Source organism: Chaetomium tenue, assembly GCF_020726465.1.
Source record: "Chaetomium tenue strain MPI-SDFR-AT-0079 chromosome Unknown F5144scaffold_2, whole genome shotgun sequence".
Taxonomy (NCBI): domain Eukaryota; kingdom Fungi; phylum Ascomycota; class Sordariomycetes; order Sordariales; family Chaetomiaceae; genus Chaetomium; species Chaetomium tenue.
This window is the reverse complement of record NW_027117330.1, coordinates 4441260-4459861: the sequence shown is the minus strand read 5'-3', so window position 1 is coordinate 4459861 and position 18602 is coordinate 4441260. Positions and strand designations below refer to the sequence as shown.

At 56.2% G+C, this 18602-nt stretch overlaps 7 protein-coding genes across 7 annotated transcripts; 4 read left to right on the top strand and 3 right to left on the bottom strand.

The window, feature by feature from the left end:
* Positions 1-568: 568 nt before the first annotated feature.
* F5144DRAFT_590851 (glycoside hydrolase superfamily) lies at positions 569-1669 on the top strand (the record flags this gene model as incomplete). The annotated part of the gene is made up of 1 exon (XM_066790196.1): positions 569-1669. One exon carries the CDS (start codon positions 569-571, stop codon positions 1667-1669), a length of 1101 nt encoding a protein of 366 aa, XP_066647182.1.
* A 110-nt stretch (positions 1670-1779) lies between these two features.
* Positions 1780-4835, bottom strand: F5144DRAFT_619076 (glycoside hydrolase superfamily; the record flags this gene model as incomplete). Its single annotated transcript, XM_066791955.1, has 8 exons — positions 1780-3279; positions 3327-3623; positions 3672-3775; positions 3825-3913; positions 3968-4265; positions 4321-4403; positions 4475-4682; positions 4764-4835. The coding sequence occupies 8 exons, from the start codon at positions 4833-4835 to the stop codon at positions 1902-1904; spliced, it is 2529 nt and encodes an 842-aa protein (XP_066647181.1). The 3' UTR covers positions 1780-1901.
* A 2467-nt stretch (positions 4836-7302) lies between these two features.
* Positions 7303-9281, bottom strand: F5144DRAFT_140519 (guanine nucleotide-binding protein alpha-2 subunit). The gene is made up of 5 exons (XM_066782387.1): positions 8943-9281; positions 8698-8882; positions 8466-8623; positions 8155-8413; positions 7303-8096 (listed from the first exon to the last, which is right to left on the bottom strand). The coding sequence occupies exons 1-5, from the start codon at positions 9061-9063 to the stop codon at positions 7752-7754; spliced, it is 1068 nt and encodes a 355-aa protein (XP_066647180.1). The 5' UTR covers positions 9064-9281; the 3' UTR covers positions 7303-7751.
* Positions 9282-11984: 2703 nt separating this feature from the next.
* F5144DRAFT_590848 (Spermidine/spermine synthase) lies at positions 11985-13758 on the top strand (the record flags this gene model as incomplete). The annotated part of the gene is made up of 5 exons (XM_066790195.1): positions 11985-12015; positions 12485-12520; positions 12587-12879; positions 12932-13172; positions 13481-13758. 5 exons carry the CDS (start codon positions 11985-11987, stop codon positions 13756-13758), a joined length of 879 nt encoding a protein of 292 aa, XP_066647179.1.
* Positions 13759-14124: 366 nt separating this feature from the next.
* On the bottom strand, positions 14125-15042 carry F5144DRAFT_590847 (carbon-nitrogen hydrolase; the record flags this gene model as incomplete). The annotated part of the gene is made up of 1 exon (XM_066790194.1): positions 14125-15042. One exon carries the CDS (start codon positions 15040-15042, stop codon positions 14125-14127), a length of 918 nt encoding a protein of 305 aa, XP_066647178.1.
* A 382-nt stretch (positions 15043-15424) lies between these two features.
* Positions 15425-16231, top strand: F5144DRAFT_140727 (uncharacterized protein). The gene has a single exon (XM_066782388.1). The coding sequence runs from the start codon at positions 15605-15607 to the stop codon at positions 16040-16042; it is 438 nt and encodes a 145-aa protein (XP_066647177.1). The 5' UTR covers positions 15425-15604; the 3' UTR covers positions 16043-16231.
* A 240-nt stretch (positions 16232-16471) lies between these two features.
* F5144DRAFT_590846 (uncharacterized protein) lies at positions 16472-18121 on the top strand (the record flags this gene model as incomplete). Its single annotated transcript, XM_066790193.1, has 2 exons — positions 16472-16919; positions 17103-18121. 2 exons carry the CDS (start codon positions 16472-16474, stop codon positions 18119-18121), a joined length of 1467 nt encoding a protein of 488 aa, XP_066647176.1.
* Between the last annotated feature and the right edge of the window lie 481 nt (positions 18122-18602).

The following is an 18602-nucleotide window of genomic DNA, read 5'->3' as shown; positions in this document are numbered from 1 at the left end:
GATATCGACCGCCCCATGCATGGCATTGGCAACTTGCGGCTATGAACTCCCTGTCGTTCAGCAACTCTTCATCTTCCCCAACTCCAACACCGCCAACCACCCCAAGGACCACGTGCGGGGGAGATTACAACGCAGGTACAGGCCGCTCCATACTACACACCAAAATGCCATGAACACCCGATGAACCGGATGCGCGAACGACAAATAGCCGTCCCATAAGGATTTACCCGGGGTTGGCTCGTCCGGGACGGGGCCAACGGGCTTGGCCTTCCGGTTAACTGGTCCGGCTGAACGTGGACGACTCCAATTCTGGGGTTGGCGCAGGCCGTTGCGTCTATCACTGCTACTCCAACTCTGGGGGGGCCGCCATGGGTAATATGGGATGACGAACTTGTTGGTCTTGTCCCGGGTCCGCGGTGTTGGCGCCGTGCGGGGAGGCACTCTGAAAGTTGTTTATATCACCTCAGCCTTCCCCCGATATTACCATCCTTTCCTACCTCCCTCCCTCCCTCCTCACCAACCTCCCCATCCCAGGTTGCCTCCCCCACCCCCCCTCACACCGCCCACCATGAAACTCTCCACCTCCATCCTCGCCTCCGCCCTCCTCGCCCCAGCGACGGCCCAGCTCCACGACCTGGCCGTGAAGGCCGGGCTCCGGTACTTCGGCGCCGCCACCGACACCCCCGGCCAGCGCGAGCGGGCGCCCTACCCAGAGTCGTACGAGCAATACGACGCCATCCTCAACGACCCCTCCGAGTTCGGGCAGACGACGCCGACCAACGGGCAGAAGTGGCTGTTCGCGGAGCCGCAGCCGCGCCTCTTCAACTTCACCGAGGGCGACTACGTAGCCGACCTCGCCGAGCGCGGCGGCAAACTCCTGCGCTGCCACGCCCTGGTCTGGCACAGCCAGCTGGCGCCGTGGGTCGAGACCACGACGTGGACCCCCGAGGAGCTGCGCGGCGTCATCACGCGGCACATCCGCGGCGTGGCCGGCTACTACAAGGGCCGGTGCCACGCGTGGGACGTGGTCAACGAGGCGCTGGACGAGGACGGCACCTACCGCAAGAGCGTCTTCTACAACGTGCTCGGCGAGGAGTACATCAAACTCGCCTTCCAGACCGCCGCCGAGGTCGATCCGCACGCCAAGCTGTACTACAACGACTACGGCATCGAGCGGCCGGACTCGGTCAAGACGGCCGGGGCGGTGCGCCTCGTGAAGATGCTCAAGGACGCCGGCGTGCGCATCGACGGCGTGGGCATGCAGGCGCACCTGCACGCGGACAACCACCCGACGGCCGAGGACCTGATCGCCACGAGCGAGGGCTACGCGGCGCTGGTGGACGAGGTGGCCTTCACGGAGCTGGACGTGCGCATCAAGACGCCCGTCAACGACACCAAGCTGGAGTGGCAGAAGGAGTGCTACCAGAAGGTGGTGACGGCCTGCGTCAAGGTCAAGGCCTGCGTCGGCATCACCCTGTGGGACTTTTACGACCCCTTCAGCTGGGTGCCCGATGTCTTCCCCGGCAACGGCGCGTCGCTGGTCTGGTTTGAGGACTTCTCCAAGCACCCGGCGTATGATGGCATGGTTGAGACCTTCAAGAAGCTGATCGGCGAGAAGCCGGGCCCGGGCTGCAAGCGCAGGAGAAGGAGCGTGGGGTCGAAGGCTTAAGTGGCCGTGATAGATTGGCCGAGGAGCATCAGGGACGATGAGAGAGCATCGCATTGCTAATAGTTCGGGTCTTCCGCGTTAGCAGGGTAATTATGAACTTTGTACATATATCCTTCATGTTCATATCATATTCATCATAATACCTTGCAAACATCCTTCCGTCCACCGTATCGCCAGAAAAATCAAAAGGAAATCAACGCCTAACCCCATCGCTAACCGGTAAATATCCCTCTCAAATCGTAACCGTCCCAACGAGCGGCAAATCCCGACTGCTCCCTCCCACTTCCACCTTGTACTCTCCCTTAACCAGCCGCCACTTCTGCGCGACCACATCCCACACGCTCAAGTCTCTCCTCGTGAGCCCAAACCGGACTGTCTCAGTAGCCGACGCATTCAGAAACGGCTTCTCAAACCCCCTCAGCTGCCGCATGGGGGCGCCCTCGGCCGGGATGCCCACATACAGCTGCGCAACCTCGGCCCCGTCGACCTTTCCCGTGTTGGTGACATCGGCCGAGACCTCGACCAACACGTCCCACAAATCTTCCTGTCCGCCCTGGACGACCCGTCCCGTAGGATACTCCCCAAACTTCCCCTCGGCCACCTTCTCGACAACCAAGTTGTCATACCCAAACGTGGTGTAGCTCAGCCCGAAACCGAATTCATATCTAGGCGTGATATTCTTCGCGTCAAAGTGCCGATAGTCGAGAAACACCCCCTCGGTGAAATTGCTCTGCGGGAACCGTGCAAACCTATCCCACTCCCCTGTCACATCCGGGCCGAGCACGGCATAGTCGGTTTCATTTCTCGCGACGGTATACGGCAGCTTCCCCGACGGGTTTGACTGGCCATACAGCAGTGATACGACTGCGCGGCCCGAGGCTTCGCCAGGAAGGTGGGCAAAGATTAGGGCTGTAACGTTGGGGTGGTCGACGAATTGGTCCACCAAGCGAGTGCCCGCATTGTGGAGGACGACGACCGTGTTGCCGCATCGGTCAGCGACGTGTTTAATCAGTTCATCGGTGTAGTCGTCGTACAGGCCCGGACGGTCGGCAGCCTCGGTGGCGTAGGCGTTTCCGAATACCAAGCAGGCGTCCGACATGGGGTTGACGAAGGGGGTGCCGTTAACGAGGTCCCAGAAGAGGGCCGTGCCATCATCGTACGCCCGCTGGACAAGCGCATCAAAGGGAGAGATGATGGTGGACTGTGAGGTGGCCCCCGAGCCGCCGCCGGAGTAGATGGTACCGTTGAAGGCGATGGGCGTGGAGCTGTGCTCTCCGATGGAACCAAAGAACCTGACGGCGAACTCGGTATAATTAAACGACTCGGCGCCCCAGAGCCATGGGGAGAGGCCGGGCATGGGGTTGTTGTGGTCGGGGTTCTTAGCCGAGTAGCCGAAAATGGACAGCATCTTCGGCTCTTTCAGGGGCAACGCGTTGCGAATGTTCTTTACGAGAACATGGCCTTCGGCTGCGCCGTCAAGAAGTGTTGATCGAAAACTTGAGTTTCTCGCATCAACTATTTTGTGGGGTCGGGTAAGATCCACGGCCATGCCGACGCCGGGTTGCGGGAAGTCCTGGTCTTGGCCCATGAGGTACCAGGTTGCGAGGGTCCTGTTGATGTTAGTCTAGGGTCAGAAGGTTGAAGAGCCATGTATTACCTGATGGCCATGTCGTCTATGCGGGTTTCTGCAACCGATCCGTTGTTGACAGCATCCACGAGATGCGAACCCCAGAAACCGTTGCCGTCCGGCATAGCAACGTCCATGCCTGCCAGAGCTGCGGCCGTTCCAGTGTGCTGGGCGCCCCAATCGCTGACGACCCAGCCTTGAAAACCAAGTTCGGTTTTAAGAAGACCGTTCAGTGACTTGCTGTTTGCGCACCCGTACGAGTTGTTGAGCCGCTGGTACGAGCACATAATGTTGCCGCTGCCGGCACGGATAGCATCCTGGAAAGGCCTGTGATGTTAGTTAGAAAGGCAATAGGACCCGGATTGCTTAGCTTACCAAAGATAAAATTCGTGCATCGTTCTGTCATCAATGTTAGATGATACCGACTCGACATCGTGAGATGGGTTCCGGTTTGTTTCTTGTTCGTTGGCAATAAAGTGCTGTATGGCGTTAGCACGGGTTCTCAATATCCCAGTCGGAGGAACACACCTTGGTACTCGTGATAACCCCAGCAGCTTGCACTGCCGTAACCGTTTCGTGGGCCAGAGCCCCTGATAGATAAGGGTCGCTCGAAAAGCCTATTCGTGTCAACGGCTTGCCTCGTACAAATACTTATCTGGTTGAAACCATACCTTCCCAGTTCCTGCCGTTCAATACAACGCGTCCTGCCGGCCCGATGACAGGTCCAAGCAGCACATTCACGCCCTTAGTTTTGAATTCGCCTCCCATGCCGGATCCGCGCTGGCGAGCGAGCACCTTGTTCCAGCTGGCACCGACATGGATGCCGCTCGGCCACGTACTGACGAAGTCCGTCCCGCGGAGTCCATTGCCCGCGTCGCCCAGACACATGCCAGGGAATCCAAGGCGTGGAACAGCCGGAATGAACCCAGGGCAACTAGTCTTGGAGCTAGCGCCGGCAGTCAAACTAACCTACGCTACCGTTAGTCTTGCCAATGCCACGATCCCTCTAAGTAAATTTACTCACCTTTTCCTCAAGCGTCATCCTCCCCACCAATTCCCTCGCCTTCTTGGTGGCATCAGCCCACTGCCCTCCATCCGTGATATTCGCTACCACCTGTCAGTCCTCCCAATCCACACAACACTAGAGACAATAAAACCCCACAAGGAAAAAAACTCACGCGAAGGATAAACTGCCGGCGACTGGCCATAAAACCACGCATCATCCGTGACCATGCCCTCGTCATCACCCGCCCACGACGCAGACCCGCCGCCTTCCCCGTCACGGTTACGCAGCGCAGCCAATCCCGCTAGGCCGCCGCCGATGATGACGAGGGCGACGACGACTACGATGGCGATGCCGCGCTTTGTGCGGAGGAAGGCGAAGCGCTGCGTGGGCTTTGGTTGTCAACTGCTCCTTGCGGCGGCGGCGGTGGCGGCGGTGGCGGTGGTGTAGGAGGGGGGGTGGACGTCGCTTGGGGGAGGGGCGGGGTTGTTGTTGTTGTTTCCCATCAGGGGTTTTGAGGATGGGTTGGCCGACATTTTGGGCGGGAAGGTGGGTGTGGCTTGGTGATGGGGTCAGTGGTGGTGGTTGCGTTAGATGGTGATGCTGGCTTTGGAGTCGTGGTTGGTTTCTAGGTTTGGCTAAGCTTTAGATTGTGGGTTGCGGGGCATCTAGTGTAAATTCCAGTTCATGGGTGGTGGTGGTGGTGAGTTGCGGGATAACTATCAGAAAAAGAAGGAGGGGTGTAAACAAGCACCAGGTGTTCGTCGTCAACTCGCTGACTTCGGATTGTTCGAAAGGTTTCAATTTTCAGATCGCTGTTTTTTTTTACCAGATGGAAAGCTGCAAAACCTACATTTTGGAGGAAATCCTATTTTGGCAAGAACTCGATGGCACAGAATGGTTGGACTCCTTCCAGTTGTTTACTTGTACAGTGGATAATAGCGATGCACACACTGTAAGTTCAGAGACTTTGCAGCATTTCATGACCGGGCCATGGAAGTATTACTACAATAATTATTTCAGAATATTGAATGCATTGTTTCGCTATGCATAACAAATTCAAATATATCTTTTCGACGCACGGGTACCTTCAAATGTCGTGTAATGTGTGAAACTGAACCGAGTTCGTTCGCACAGTGGATTGCGTGGATGATGGTTGGCAGGGTGAATGAAGAAAGTGGGAGGAACGACCACTGCACGAAGGACCTTCGTCAAGGGTTCAGTTGCATCTTAATCAATTCTTCTGCCCCTCCATTTGTGGCGCTGTGATCTCTCCGAGACCGATAGCGTCCGATCCTGCAAATAGTGTCTCACATCGCCTCGTGCTCAGAGACAGCATACTTCGTACACAGTGTGTTCCCGGTGTCAACTCCAAATTATTACGAGCCGTTCGAGCCGTTGTACGAAACGACGGCCTCGGCTGTGCAAGATTCCACCAAATCCACTGTACAGACAGCGCGGCATCAACCCACTCATCCACGTGGTTGCCATATGGCAAACCCGAACAGCCGATCCGGGGAAAAGGGCAGCCCACTCATCACCGTCTGACAAACACGCCATCCCGAGATTCGCAACACATCCGACACCGAATGCGACTTTCCCTCGCAAGATCCACCCAACCCTCAAGCCAAAAAGAAAAAGAAATGGGTCTCGCCGTCTTGTTGGACTGTTGGACAACTCTCATTCCATAGCAGCTCCGTTTCCGACCCCATCTTGCAGACCACCATCGCCGGGGAAAAGAACCAAGTGGAGCCCGGAAAGCAACGGTGCTGATCGCACGGAAAAGACTGCCTTATTAGCTGGGCGAATCGCCCATGCTGTGTGCCGGCCCAGACCTCACGGCGGGCCCTGTCGCCGTTCCACAACGCGCCCTGGAATATCGTGTCTCCCGTAGCACAGCATGACCATGAGGGACTCAAGACTCGAGAGTCAAGGTGTCTCGGGTGTCAAGTCAAGATGCGAACAGAGAGTGACCCATGAGAGTCCCAGGAAAATGGCATAACTGACTAGCTCCAGTCCGAAACTTGTTTTGATATCATTGATGATACGGAGGAGAAGCTCCTGCCCCCCCAGTTGCATGAATGGCGTCCAACTACCGAACCAGACCGGCGCCACTAACCAGTGCCCCGGGTCCACCAGAACTCCTAGTTTGAGCGAGGGGGGCACTGGGGGGTTGCCGTCTGGGGGGACTAGCGGCCGGCCCAGTGTGCCGATCCACCTCAGGAAATTTCCCAACACCACCAGAGGACGACATATCGGATTCCACCCACTATCAAACAAAAAGCAACTGCCAAGTGGTCAGCGGACTCCGCTGTGTGGACTTTTCATATCATGGACGAGCGAATCGCCTTGTCTCAGATCCATTTCTCTGGAATCTAAAAGTTCCTTCGCCTTTGCGCCGCAGTACAGATTATCTACAATGAGAGACTATCAGGCAATGTGCCATCCATTCATCCACATCTTTACCTTGCAATAAATATGCATCGTCGTCTCCTATGCAGTGATGAGAATAAGCGAATGACTTGCCAAGGTGGGCCCCCAACTGCCTGAACCCAGAAAGCCACTCACCCAGCCGCATCCGCATGCCCAGCCGCGGCTCGTCCGAACCAACAGCAAGCCGCGTGTGACGCCATCATCGTTTCTCGTTCTCGGCCCATCCGGCGCCCAGCGAATCCTCCGACAAGGACCCCAATACAGGAGGTAGCATTTGTAACGTTGACGGCCGACCGTTACGGTTCGTCTCCACCCCCTATTGCGCCCCACTCTTCGCGCAGGGATCGAAGCCCCCAAGTGCCGCTGGCCACTCATGCTCATGGAATGCCACACATCTTTTATCATCTTCCAGCCCCCGTCGCCCCAGAATCCAACCCAAAAATGATCAGTCACATCGCAAAGAGACCCGTATAACTCAGCCCTAATCCAACAGGAAATGATGAACGAGAAAGGAGAAGGTCGAAGCTCGTCAGCCTCGGTGCGGTCCGTAGCCGGGTTTTGTTGAGAAACGTCGAGACCATGCCGTAGTAAGAGTTTAAGGTATATAAACAATGTAACCGGAGCCGGCAAGAAAGAAGAAAGAAATAAGGTAACTTTTGCCTAGCCCCGCAAGTATAATACAAAACGAACAAGAACAGGGGGATCAATCCCTGTGAGCGGTCCCTTTTCGAGGCGAGGGGTGCGGATGCAGGGCGGGCTCGGTGCAATTAGACCCTATCATCAAGTCACATATGTTAGGAAGGGAGCCACTTTTGAAATGCAAAGTAACATAACGTTTTTGGTATCATAAAAAAGCAGGATTAAAAAAAAGTGACATGTGAGAAAGGAAAACGGACCGGCCGCGTCTCTTATGCAGCCGTGTCCGGTGAGCAGTCCGCACTGGATGCTTACAACAAATGGGGTTCGCGCGTCCCCAGGGGGGAAGAAAAGCAGAACGTCATGGATGCAAATATCGCCTCTTACAGAATGAGCTGCTTCAGGTTCCGCTGGATGATCATGTCCTGCACGGAACTCATCGTGATCTTCAAAAGGTTGGTGTCGGTGGCATTCGTGAAGTGGCCATAAATCTCCTTGTCCGGGTTTCGGTTTAGTGCCCGGAACTTGTCCATAAAGTACTGGCTGGCCTGGTCCCAGTCGTTCGGCGGCCCGTGGTAGTCGGTGAAACCGTGGTCTGTTATCGGGCTCTTAACGAGCTTCTCTTTGAACAGGTCCATCTTGTTGAGGAAGAGGATGAGCGCCGACTTGGCAAACCAGTGGGAGTTGGCGATGGATTCCCACAGCATCAAGGCCTCATTCATTTGGTTCTGTGGCATGCCATGTTAGCTTTCTCTTCCCGCACCGACAGGATCAGGGAGTACGCACGCCATCCTTATCTTCAACCAAGCACTGATCGTACCCCGAGATGGCCACGAGGAACATCAGGGAGTTGACGTTCTCGAAGCAGTGGATCCACTTTTTCCGTTCTGACCGTTGGCCTCCGACATCGAACATCCGGTATGTGAGCTGCCCCAGGTCGAAGACGGTCTCGGTGATGCCGGTTGTCCTTAACCTCGATCGCAGCAGATCCTGGTCTGTCGGGACGTAGTTCTTATCCCAGATACGCTCCACGTCATCACAGAAGCTGGATGCTTGTCAGTCCCTGCAGTTCTGCCCAACATGGCGTTGTCACTTACTAGTCCAGGTTATCATGCAGCGCATACTCGTTGCCCTTCTCCATGGCCTTCTTGATGCCCCCGTCGACCCAGAGCTTCTTGACAGGTTCCAGGTACTCCTCTGGTAAAGGCTCGTGCGCCGTCATCTCGTAGTCCACCATCATTTGGGCCATGTTTTTCTGCCAGACAGCCAGTCAGTATCAGTCGAGAAAAAGAGCTGACCGGCGGCGGGCCGGAAGGCGCAGTAGCTTACCTCGTTCTCTGGGTTCTCGAACGTAATACCCGCGTCATTCATCGCATCGAAAATTAGGCGGAACGACTGGAGAATATTTGTGAACACCACGGGCTTCCACTCCATTTTCTCGGTCTTGCTGAAGCCTTGCGCATAGATGAGCTTCATCTGTTTAAGGACTGTCGACTTTCCGGACTCTCCGGCTCCTGTGCAAACGCAAGATTAGTCGATCTGGCACTGTCGCCACCCGAAACACCGGCTCGTACCTAGAAGCAGAAGCTTCACTTCTTTGGACATGCGCTTCTCGTCGGCACGAATGATCTTATCAAGCTCGCGCGAGCGAGCGACGCCCGACTCATCGGTCTTTTCGCGACCCCCGAAACACATGGCGGCGGTGGTGATCGGAATAGCGACGGTATGGGTAAATTGGAGTTCAGATTGAATTGTCGAAAGTTCGACGGCGTTCGCTGACGTCGTTTAATGCCCGCTGTGCGGAGCTCACTCGGTGGGCGAACTGTGGTGGCGGGGCTAGGGAATTCCGCGGGGAGCTCTGTCGCAACTTTTGAAACGCCCGACACCAGCCAACTACCCAGTTTATCGGGGAACCTCGATGGACCTCAACGATAGGTGTTGGCAACCCGTTAATGTTGTGTCAAGGTCTACCAAACGGTGCCCATGCAAAATCGCCTGCTATATTTCCGGCAAGACCTCCTCGCTACTGCTCCATTCGAAAGTGGTGGTTTTGCTCTCCTTGCGGCGCTTTAAATCGGTTGTCGTCGAGGTCGGCCAAGCGGGCGATGGTGGGGATCAAACGATTCGGAAGGCGAGACGAGAGCATGAATAGGCCCGGTACGGCTGAGAGAAATGTGCTGGCTATAAGTGAAATTTAGCGGCGAAGCACAAAAAGGCGTGTCGGCTCCGAAGTATCAAACGACGGGAAGATTCGACAGGTCAAAAAAGTCTGGGTTACATGGACTCCGGGTCAACAACGGTGGCTCGGGGGCGCAGAACTAGGCCAGGTGCAACCGACCCTCTTATCTCGATTATTTGTTCCGCTGCGGCGCGCCAAAACCAATGCCCTGCATGGCATCTTCAAGGCCCTTGCCCGGGCTCTTCCTGCGGGCTTCCTGCGACAAGCATCCAAGGAGCATGGGTGCCTTGAGGTAGGTGGGTCCGCCTCACCCTGCGTTTCCTTTCCGCATCTCAATCCCCATTCCCAGACCCACCTTGTCTTCCGTTTCGGTGCAGTGTGAATTCCCGCCCAACTTTTCAATTAAGGCAGGTCGACCCCAAACCGTTACGAAAAACTGCATCACCACCGTGCGAGGTCGATTCAGGACTTACAAACTGAAGAAGCTGTCTTCTCAGCTGGTTTACTGGATGCGTGCCTCCTCGGGTTCTCCCGCCCACGCGGGTCCCCAACGGCGGAAGAGGTCGATCACAACCGAATTAGCTCCAGTTTCATGATAGGGTTCCATCGGTTCGCAGTCTTTTTTAGCTCCGCATTCCAATCCCTGGACACTTGGGTCTGGTGTCATTCCGCGACATGGAAATCTCGACACGTTAAACGGCGTTTCCGGATTCTGTAATGACGACGTCTTGGCCGCATCTCATGGCGACGAGGTCAATGGGATGGGAGAAATAGGAATCATGGGTAACTAACTGACTTCCTCGGTGTTTCCCCTCGACCTCCTGTGCTGCTCTCCACTAGTTCCGGCAATGGCAAGATGGAGTCCCGCGCCGCTGGGAGCGACGGCGTTCATGTTTTACCCCTATTCCTGGGAAAACCCCCATGCTCTTGGAGATCTTGCATCTTCACTAGACCGACAAGAGTCAAGAGGTTTCGCTTCGTCCAATCGCGGACCCTTCCTTAGAAGACCTGCATTCGCGCCGAAAGCCAGAGTCTCAACGCTGTGACGCTCTTCCATCTCTCCGTCCACGCCACGCGGGTTGTCAAGCTCTTCTCGGGCGATTGGCTGTGAACTGTCTTGCCGTTCGATCTCATCGCCACGCGGTTTCCTTGCTTATCTCTCGGGAACGGCGGAGTAAATGTGGTGTAACGCCATACATCAGCCCGAAGGTCGATTCAGCCGAGGAAAACTCTTTTGCTTTCTCTGCACTTTCTTTCCAAATCCTCTCCGAGGGCTCGCAAGTCTTTCCTCGTGCCACCCTACCGAAGCGGAATTGATCGACTTCCAGGATTGTCAAAGGTTGAAACTAGCGACACGCACTTAACACGATGTCAATTGGTTTCGCCGAGAGGCGTCTCTGGCGTTCGAGATGTCATGGCGTAGGCGAGACAGCGGAGTAGAAAGACGGATCGACACGCTGCTTCACGCCGCGCCATTCCACAAGGGGGGGTGGAGCGGCATATGTGGTGGAGGCGCATTGATGAAGCTCGTCGTCACAGAAGATTGAACACCACCCTCACGATGCCGAGACCGACAGTCCCGCGCTCGCTTTCCGTCAACGCGAGAAGTGACGCGTGGCCTGCAGTCTTGAGGTTGCTGACTCGGGTGACAGCAGGCAATGCGACACATCAAGTTCAAAAAGTTGCGAGCGTGGCTTTTCTTGACGGCGCCATTCGTGACCCATTGATCTCTGTAATATAATTATCGCCCTGGTTGCCGGGACCGGCAGACGTCTGGGGGTTACTTCCATCATTTCCAACGTAACGCCAGCATGGTCGGCCGCTGACCTCAGCGCTAGTCAACGCAAACACCAACCTTCTGGAACCCGACCGTGCTCTGTCCGTCCCGGGGCCGCGGCGGACCGACCGGGTTATCACGGGAGCCGGGACGGAGTGCTTGGACCGTGAGCATATCCCGGAGGTTTGTTTTTCAACCTCCCAACCCTTACGTAGTAGGAGTAATTACCATATGTATGAGGTATCGCGAGAAGGCAGATAGGTCGTCCGTTGCCAAGTAGGTAACAGTGAGATTGATCAATCCGGTCAGCTCGTCCGGTAGGTGGCTCTCAGGTCTGTAGTTTTTAAACTCGCACACATACACTCGCACCCGGCTCTCCACCTTTTGGGCATCATTGGTCCCGACTTTTGGGTTTACCACATTCTTATTCGCTCATACAATCGGCTTCAGGGCGACCGTGGGACCGCGGGACCGAGGAAAATTCTGCACAAGTCCAACAAGTCGCACCTGTTTTTGCTGTAAACTTTTACCCCGCCTTGACCTCACTGGCTCACCTTTAAGCTGGCTCTGTTTTGCTCACGCCGTCTTCTCTCCAAGCCGCCTCACCAAATTCTCGGCTCACCTTTTTTCAAGTACCTTCGCCCCAGCCAAATTCGCAAAATGGGTGACATTACACACGCTACCATCCAGGGTATGTTTTATGTTTTACTGCCGTTTTTAGTGAATTTCCTCGTCCCTCCATGATCGATCGCGGGGTCCCTAGTTAAACAAATACCCCGCCATCTCCAACAACGGTCCTATCGACAAACATCCCAAAGCTTCACCTCACCTTCTCCGGTAGTTTGGCGGCACATTCGGCACCGCTAGAATGCCGGTACTCGGTCTTGCACCGTTTTCACAAGCAAAAATGCAGCTTGTCAGCCTCGGAATTGAACGGTGTGGTTACGCGCCCGTGTCACCACATCACTTCAGATGAGCTTCCTAAGCCGTGTCTTGCGCCTCACACGGACAGCCTTGGAGGGTGGCAGTTGGACGCCTAGCCCAATAATATCTTCAACCCGCCTGACTGCCATCGAGGCCGCCGCATTAAATGCCGGCGGTGCATTCGGCTGTCGATGATGAATGAGTACGTGTGCTGACCATATCCTGGCGGCTTACAGATGGGTGGTTCCGCGAGATCTCGGAGATGTGGCCCGGTGAGTAAACAAATCACACCTCGCCTGCTGCACTCATCGGTACTCATCATGCTAAACTCTTGGCAGGCCAGGCCATGACCCTCCGGGTCAAGAAGGTGCTGCATCACGAGAAGAGCAAGTACCAGGACGTCCTGATCTTCGAGTCCACCAACCACGGGAACGTGCTCGTCCTCGACAATGTCATCCAGTGCACCGAGCGGGATGAGTTCTCGTACCAGGAGATGATCACTCACCTGGCTATGAACTCGCACCCCAACCCCAAGAAGGTCCTCGTCATCGGTGGTGGCGACGGCGGTGTCCTGCGCGAGGTTGTCAAGCACGAGTGCGTCGAGGAGGCCACCCTCTGCGACATTGATGAGGTGTGTTCGGCCGCTCCGAGTCTTAGATGTGTCAGCCACTTACACGTTCTAGGCCGTCATCCGCCTCTCCAAGCAGTACCTCCCCCACATGTCGGCTGGCTTCAACCACTCCAAGGTCAAGGTCCACATCGGCGACGGCTTCAAGTTCCTCGACGACTACAAGAACACCTTTGACGTCATCATCACGGACTCCTCCGACCCCGAGGGCCCGGCCGAGTCGCTTTTCCAGAAGCCCTACTTCAAACTTCTCCACGATGCTCTCCGCGAGGGCGGCGTTATTACCACCCAAGGTTGTATGTCTCATTTACTCGAAGAAAGTCGAGACCTGGGAGGAATGCCCTCTTTCTCCGGGCCAGGTGCTTTAATATGCCCTGATCCAGCCTTGTGTCATCTCTCAGGAGGCTACCAAGTGGTAGTTCGTCTCGGCTTTCCCTTGCGACGAATTTCCTCCTTGCTTTTTTCCACGTCATCGTTTCTTTCTTCCATTTCCTTCACCACCAACCCCATTTGCCCATTGTCTCTCTCCTTCTCTCTCACTCCTACTGTTGATACCCCTGCCCCAGATGGATAGGCCGACTAATACGTTGTTTACGCAACGCAGCCGAGAACCAATGGCTCCACCTGCCGCTGATCACCAAGCTCAAGAAGGACTGCGGCGAGATCTTCCCCGTGGCCGAGTACGCCTACACGACCATCCCCACCTACCCGTCGGGCCAGATCGGCTTCATGGTCTGCTGCAAGGACGCCAACCGCAACGTGCGCGAGCCCGTCCGCTCGTGGAGCAAGGAGGAGGAGCGCAAGCTGTGCCGGTACTACAACGCCGACATCCACAAGGCCAGCTTCGTCCTTCCCACCTTTGCGCAGGAGGCCCTGGAATAAGCAGATCACCAGCCTGGTGATGGGTATAGGGACTAAAAGGACGCCCAGGGTTTTGCGCCTTGGTTAGGGGGGAGGCTTGGATGAAAAGGGGTTGCAGCAAGCATTTGGATGATGCTAGACAAACAAGCTGCTGCAAAGCGGGATAGAAGATGGTCGTCTCTTGCCGGGTAGACTGCCCCTGGGCAAATAAATAGGGGCTCCCGGCAACTGGATAGGGACCAAAGCCCAAAATAAACCAGCCTCCCTCCCAATCTTTACATGGCCGAATAAAAAAGTGAAACACAAGCCGCCCACGCACACATACATACACCTACACACGTTATCATTGATTCAGTACAAAACCTCCCCTATACCCCAACCACGCATTCACTGCACCCGACTAACATCAGGATACACATCAAACCGGCGCTGATCCCTCAACGGAATCCCCCTCCTCGCCAACTCAATCCTCTCCCCATCCAACTCCACCACCACAATCCCCTCCCCCTCCCCCGCCTCCGCCAACACCTTCGCCATCGGATCCGCCACCAAACTATGCCCCCACGCATGGTACCCCGCCGCCAAATCCCTTGCAGGACTACACAGCGCCACATACAACTGATTATCCACCGCGCGCGCCCGCGCCAGCAGCTCCCAGTGCAGCGGGCCCGTCGTCAGGTTGAAGGCGCCCGGGTAGGCCAGCGCGAAGCAGCCGCGGCGCGCCGCGATGGTCGCCAGCTCGGGGAAGCGCACGTCGTAGCAGATGGCCACGCCGATGCGTCCGTACTCGGGCAGGTCGACGATGGTGAGTTGGTTGCCGGGGGAGAGGACGTCGGACTCGCGGAAGGTGATCCCGCCCGGGATGTCGATGTCGAAGAGGTGGATCTTGCGGTGCGTGGCGAGGAGGGTGCCGGTGGGGGAGAAGGTCAGGGAGGTGTTGTAGTAGGTTTTTTGGGAGGGGTCGGAGGCGGAGGTGGCGAGCTCGGGGATGGAACCGCCGATGAGGTAGATGGCGTTTTCGCGTGCCATGGTGGAGAGGGCGTGGTAGGAGGGGGATTGGTCGGGGGTGGGTGGTGAGGGGAGGAGTGTCTCGGCGTAGGATGGGAAGTAGTCGCAGCCGTAGGGCGAGTTGAAGCACTCCGGGAGGACCACGATCTTGGCGCCGGTCTGGGCGGCCTCGCGCACTTTGACGGCGGCGTGGGCTAGGTTGGCGGCTTTGTCGGAGCCGGAAGCCAGTTGCACGCACGCGAGCTTGACGGGTTGCTTGAGCACCGGGGGGTGGGTGGTGGATGATGATGACGCCATTGTACGGAAGAGGAGAGAAGTCGATGGTGGGAGTGGTTGTTTTGAGAGGGATTGGCGGTAGGACGGCCGGATTATGGATCGTGAGAGGACGCGGAATGTCCTCCAAGCTTGTGTTCGCATGATGGCGGAGGAAAGCGGGGTTGAGATTGAAGGTGCTGCTCCGGGTCGGTTGCGGGTTCGGAGGTCGTCGGCGCGGGGCATTGGAGTTTAAAGTGGGCCCGGCTCGGATCGCGGCTAGAGGCGGAAGGAACGAGCCGGCCCATCTCATGCTGCATCTCCAGATGACACAGTCAATGATGGAAGGTGCTCCCCCCCCTTATCTTGGATATTGGTGGGAAGGAACAATTGGAATTTGTGGAATTTGACCAGTTTTTTTTTTCAATCTCGTAATGCAAATCTCCCACTTGAGATCCGAGATCCATTGACATCGTTGAGACCACACCCGGATGTCTCCGGCTCAAGGCTTGACATCCAGCACCTGCTCAGGGGCATCGATCGATGATCCATGGGTTAGATTTTAGAAAAGCACAACCTATCCCCAACACAAATCAGGCTACCCGACATGAATTGGACCGAGGGCAATCTCTACCGCCACAACCGCGGCCGGATGCGGAAGATAAACCCAGCTCGCCAGCGCCAGAAGGAGTACTTCGCGCGCGCTCGTGCTCGAGCCGCCGAGCAGAAGGTTGCAGAAGAGAACGGCCCTCCTCCAATCTCGTTCCTCCAACATTGTAACACCCCGTCGTCTCAACGCTCTCACGCCTCGAACAAATCTGACTCCCCGTCAGGCCGGCGGGCGTCACTAACACCCAGTCGGCGGAGAGCAGAACCGGGCAGGAAACGGCACAAGGCTGCAGCAACGACAGAAGACACCCCCCTCCCAACTATCAGTCGCTTTTTTCAGGAACGAGCAGGCGGGCAAGCGGTTCCTAGCTCCGAGGTTGAATATGACGAGGAGGCCCTAGAGCGGATGAGGCAGAAGTTGCTCGCGAAGGACTAGAGGACCACTCGTGAACCACTGCCAGTACCCGCCAAAAGGCCCCGAAGCACGAAGTCACAAGATCGAAGCCCTGCTACAGGGTCACAGGGAAGTAGGAAGAGGCGGTCTCACATTGTCGGCGATGGCTTGGTGGTGGAACGCAAAAGGCAACACGTATATTCCCTCCGCCGGGAGGATGTAACAATCCAAATTGGGAGTCAGGAGAAACGGCCAGGAGAGACCTCCAGTATCACAAAGTGGAAGCCCGGGCATTCCACCATTGGATCGCAGGTCGAGCCTGGCCGCCAACATCCACCGTCTAGTCTGAGAAATACACATGGTATGGCCGCCTACGAATTTAATATTGAAAACATATGCTGACAACGCTCAGGTTACTTGGCTCCGGACTATCTCCCCCCTGATGAGGAGCTACCACGGTCTGTACTACCTATGAGAGAACCACCGAGTGACCAAAGCGAAAGAGAGCAGCGTTGTTGCATTTCAAGCGATGCCGAGGGGCGCATCTGGACTTCATTCCCTCCGCTCTCCCACCCACTTTCAATACGGCCCGTGCCCGAATCATTCTACCACCTCGAGCAGTTTGACTCCGAAAACACCGGCACTGCCATAGCACGGGTTGGCCGGGCCATATCCCCAGTGCCACCTTCCCAGAAAGCCGAGAACGCCATCTGGCACGAGTGGGTTGGCCAGCCGAGCAGCCCAGTCAGCAGTCATGTCGCCATTGAAGGAAGCAGAACTTCTCTCGAACACAAAGTCAGTCCTGGTGTCAGCGAAGCCCAGCGATCCGAGCAAGAGCCTCAAGAGCCTCAAGAGCCCCCTACATTCTTACCACCCCTGGGCGGCTTCATGGTCGGTGATCCCGGCTATTCTAGCGCCAGTAAATTACGAGACGTCAACAAGGCGCCCAGTTCTAGTAACTCCTCGGAAATATTGAACCGGTATGAGGAGCTTGTCGCCAAGCTTCGGCGGTTGGAACAACTCGACACCCCCATACCTCAAAACCCGCCGGTCGGAAGCCAAGCCAAAAAGAGGACAGATCGACCTAGGAATGATCTTGAAGGTCTTGGGGAAGAAATATGGCCTATATCTACCTCCGACCCCACCCAGGAAAGCAGTGCGGAGGCTGGAGTTGATATCCAGGACCAAGGTAGTGTTGCGACTTGCGAGGAGGGTGAGCTGAATCCCGAGTCCCTGTCTGACGATAACTCATCTTCCCAATTTGCGCTTGCTTCACCGCAAACCTGTACAGCGGCGGGTGAAATAACCCCTGATGAGGCCTGGAAGACATTCGTCTTTGGTGACGAAAACAGTGACGAAATCAGCAGGGCGGCGTTTGAAGAAGCCAAGCACGATGTAGCGCGGACTCTACAACCATCGGACACTCCTGTCCCCTCCAGTAGTAGCCTCAAGTCCAGCAACATTGCAACGGTCGGCACCACCTACATACAACAAGACTGCCAAATGTCCGATTCTAATTCGAGGGATGCCTGCTCCCCAGATCGCGCATCTTCAAGCCAGAAAGCCACATATGACCCATCGTTGGCCGAGACGGGGCCAGACGTACCATTGAGCAACTCTGGCAATTCTTCCCAGCCTCCTAGCGTCGAGGTCAACGCGGGTAGCAGCAGTCCGTCGCAGATCGCCACTATCATCAATACCTCGGGGACCAATGAACTCGAGTCCCCAGAACAAGCAGACATCAGCGATTCCCAGTCACCTGCGGCCGCCCCTTCGATGGCGGCGTCAATGGCGACGTCGATGGCGGTTGTCCCGGCCGAATCTGAAGTCGCCCCTAGTGAGATAAGCAATATGGCAGAACAATTCCGGTTCAGCCAACCCAAACTCTTCGTCGGTAGCCGTTCGAATTTGCCACACATCGCAGGGCATGGTGTTGGCCCCATCAATCCCACTAAAAGGAGGAGAGGGCGGCCGAAGAAGCGGGCCAACGATGGCCGAGCAGATATCCGGGCCCTCCCTAACTACAGCAGCGATCCAATCGAAGATTTTGAGGAAGAGAGACGAGTGCGAAAGGAAGGCCGGGTCCCCGAGTCTCTGTTCCATGCGCTCGAGCTGACTTGAGTTTGTCTTATCGGAGAGACAACGGCTTCCCCAGTTCGAATGTTTCAGGCGGCGGGTTATGAATGGAGTACGGTAGCTTGTGACCTGTTAGAGTCCACGTGTTGGTTCCAACTATCTGTGAACGTTGCGATATCCTAGCTTCTGTCTTGACTGGCGTCTCGAGCGAGGCCCTCTCGCCACCATACTCGGCCCTTCTATTGGCCCACTCTTGACTTCTTTTCTTTCCACGACTCAATAACTCGATGTAAATCCCGCAGATGATCGGCAGCTGGACCATGTTCATGCTCGTCCCCGTACCCATGCTAGAGCGGAGCGGTAGCGGGGGATGCGGTCTCCACGTCCGGGGGAGTGCTGATCTCGAAGCTTAATCCAAGCTCGCAAGCTCGCCCCTGTCACCATAGTTAAGCTGCCCTCGTCGCAGGGCCGAAACCAACAAATGTCTCTGCCCCGTCACACATCTCCACTCTCTTGTGGCCAGACC

Bases quoted from the DNA above. Each gene is read 5' to 3' on its own strand.
- F5144DRAFT_140727 (XM_066782388.1), top strand. From the start codon at position 15,605: ATGAATTGGACCGAGGGCAATCTCTACCGCCACAACCGCGGCCGGATG.
- F5144DRAFT_140519 (XM_066782387.1), bottom strand. From the start codon at position 9,063: ATGTGTTTCGGGGGTCGCGAAAAGACCGATGAGTCGGGCGTCGCTCGC. The intron at 8,883-8,942 runs GTACGAGCCGGT...GCGTTTGCACAG, and splicing joins AGTGAAGCTTCTGCTTCTAG to GAGCCGGAGAGTCCGGAAAG. The intron at 8,414-8,465 runs GTAAGTGACAAC...ACAAGCATCCAG, and splicing joins CTGCATGATAACCTGGACTA to CTTCTGTGATGACGTGGAGC.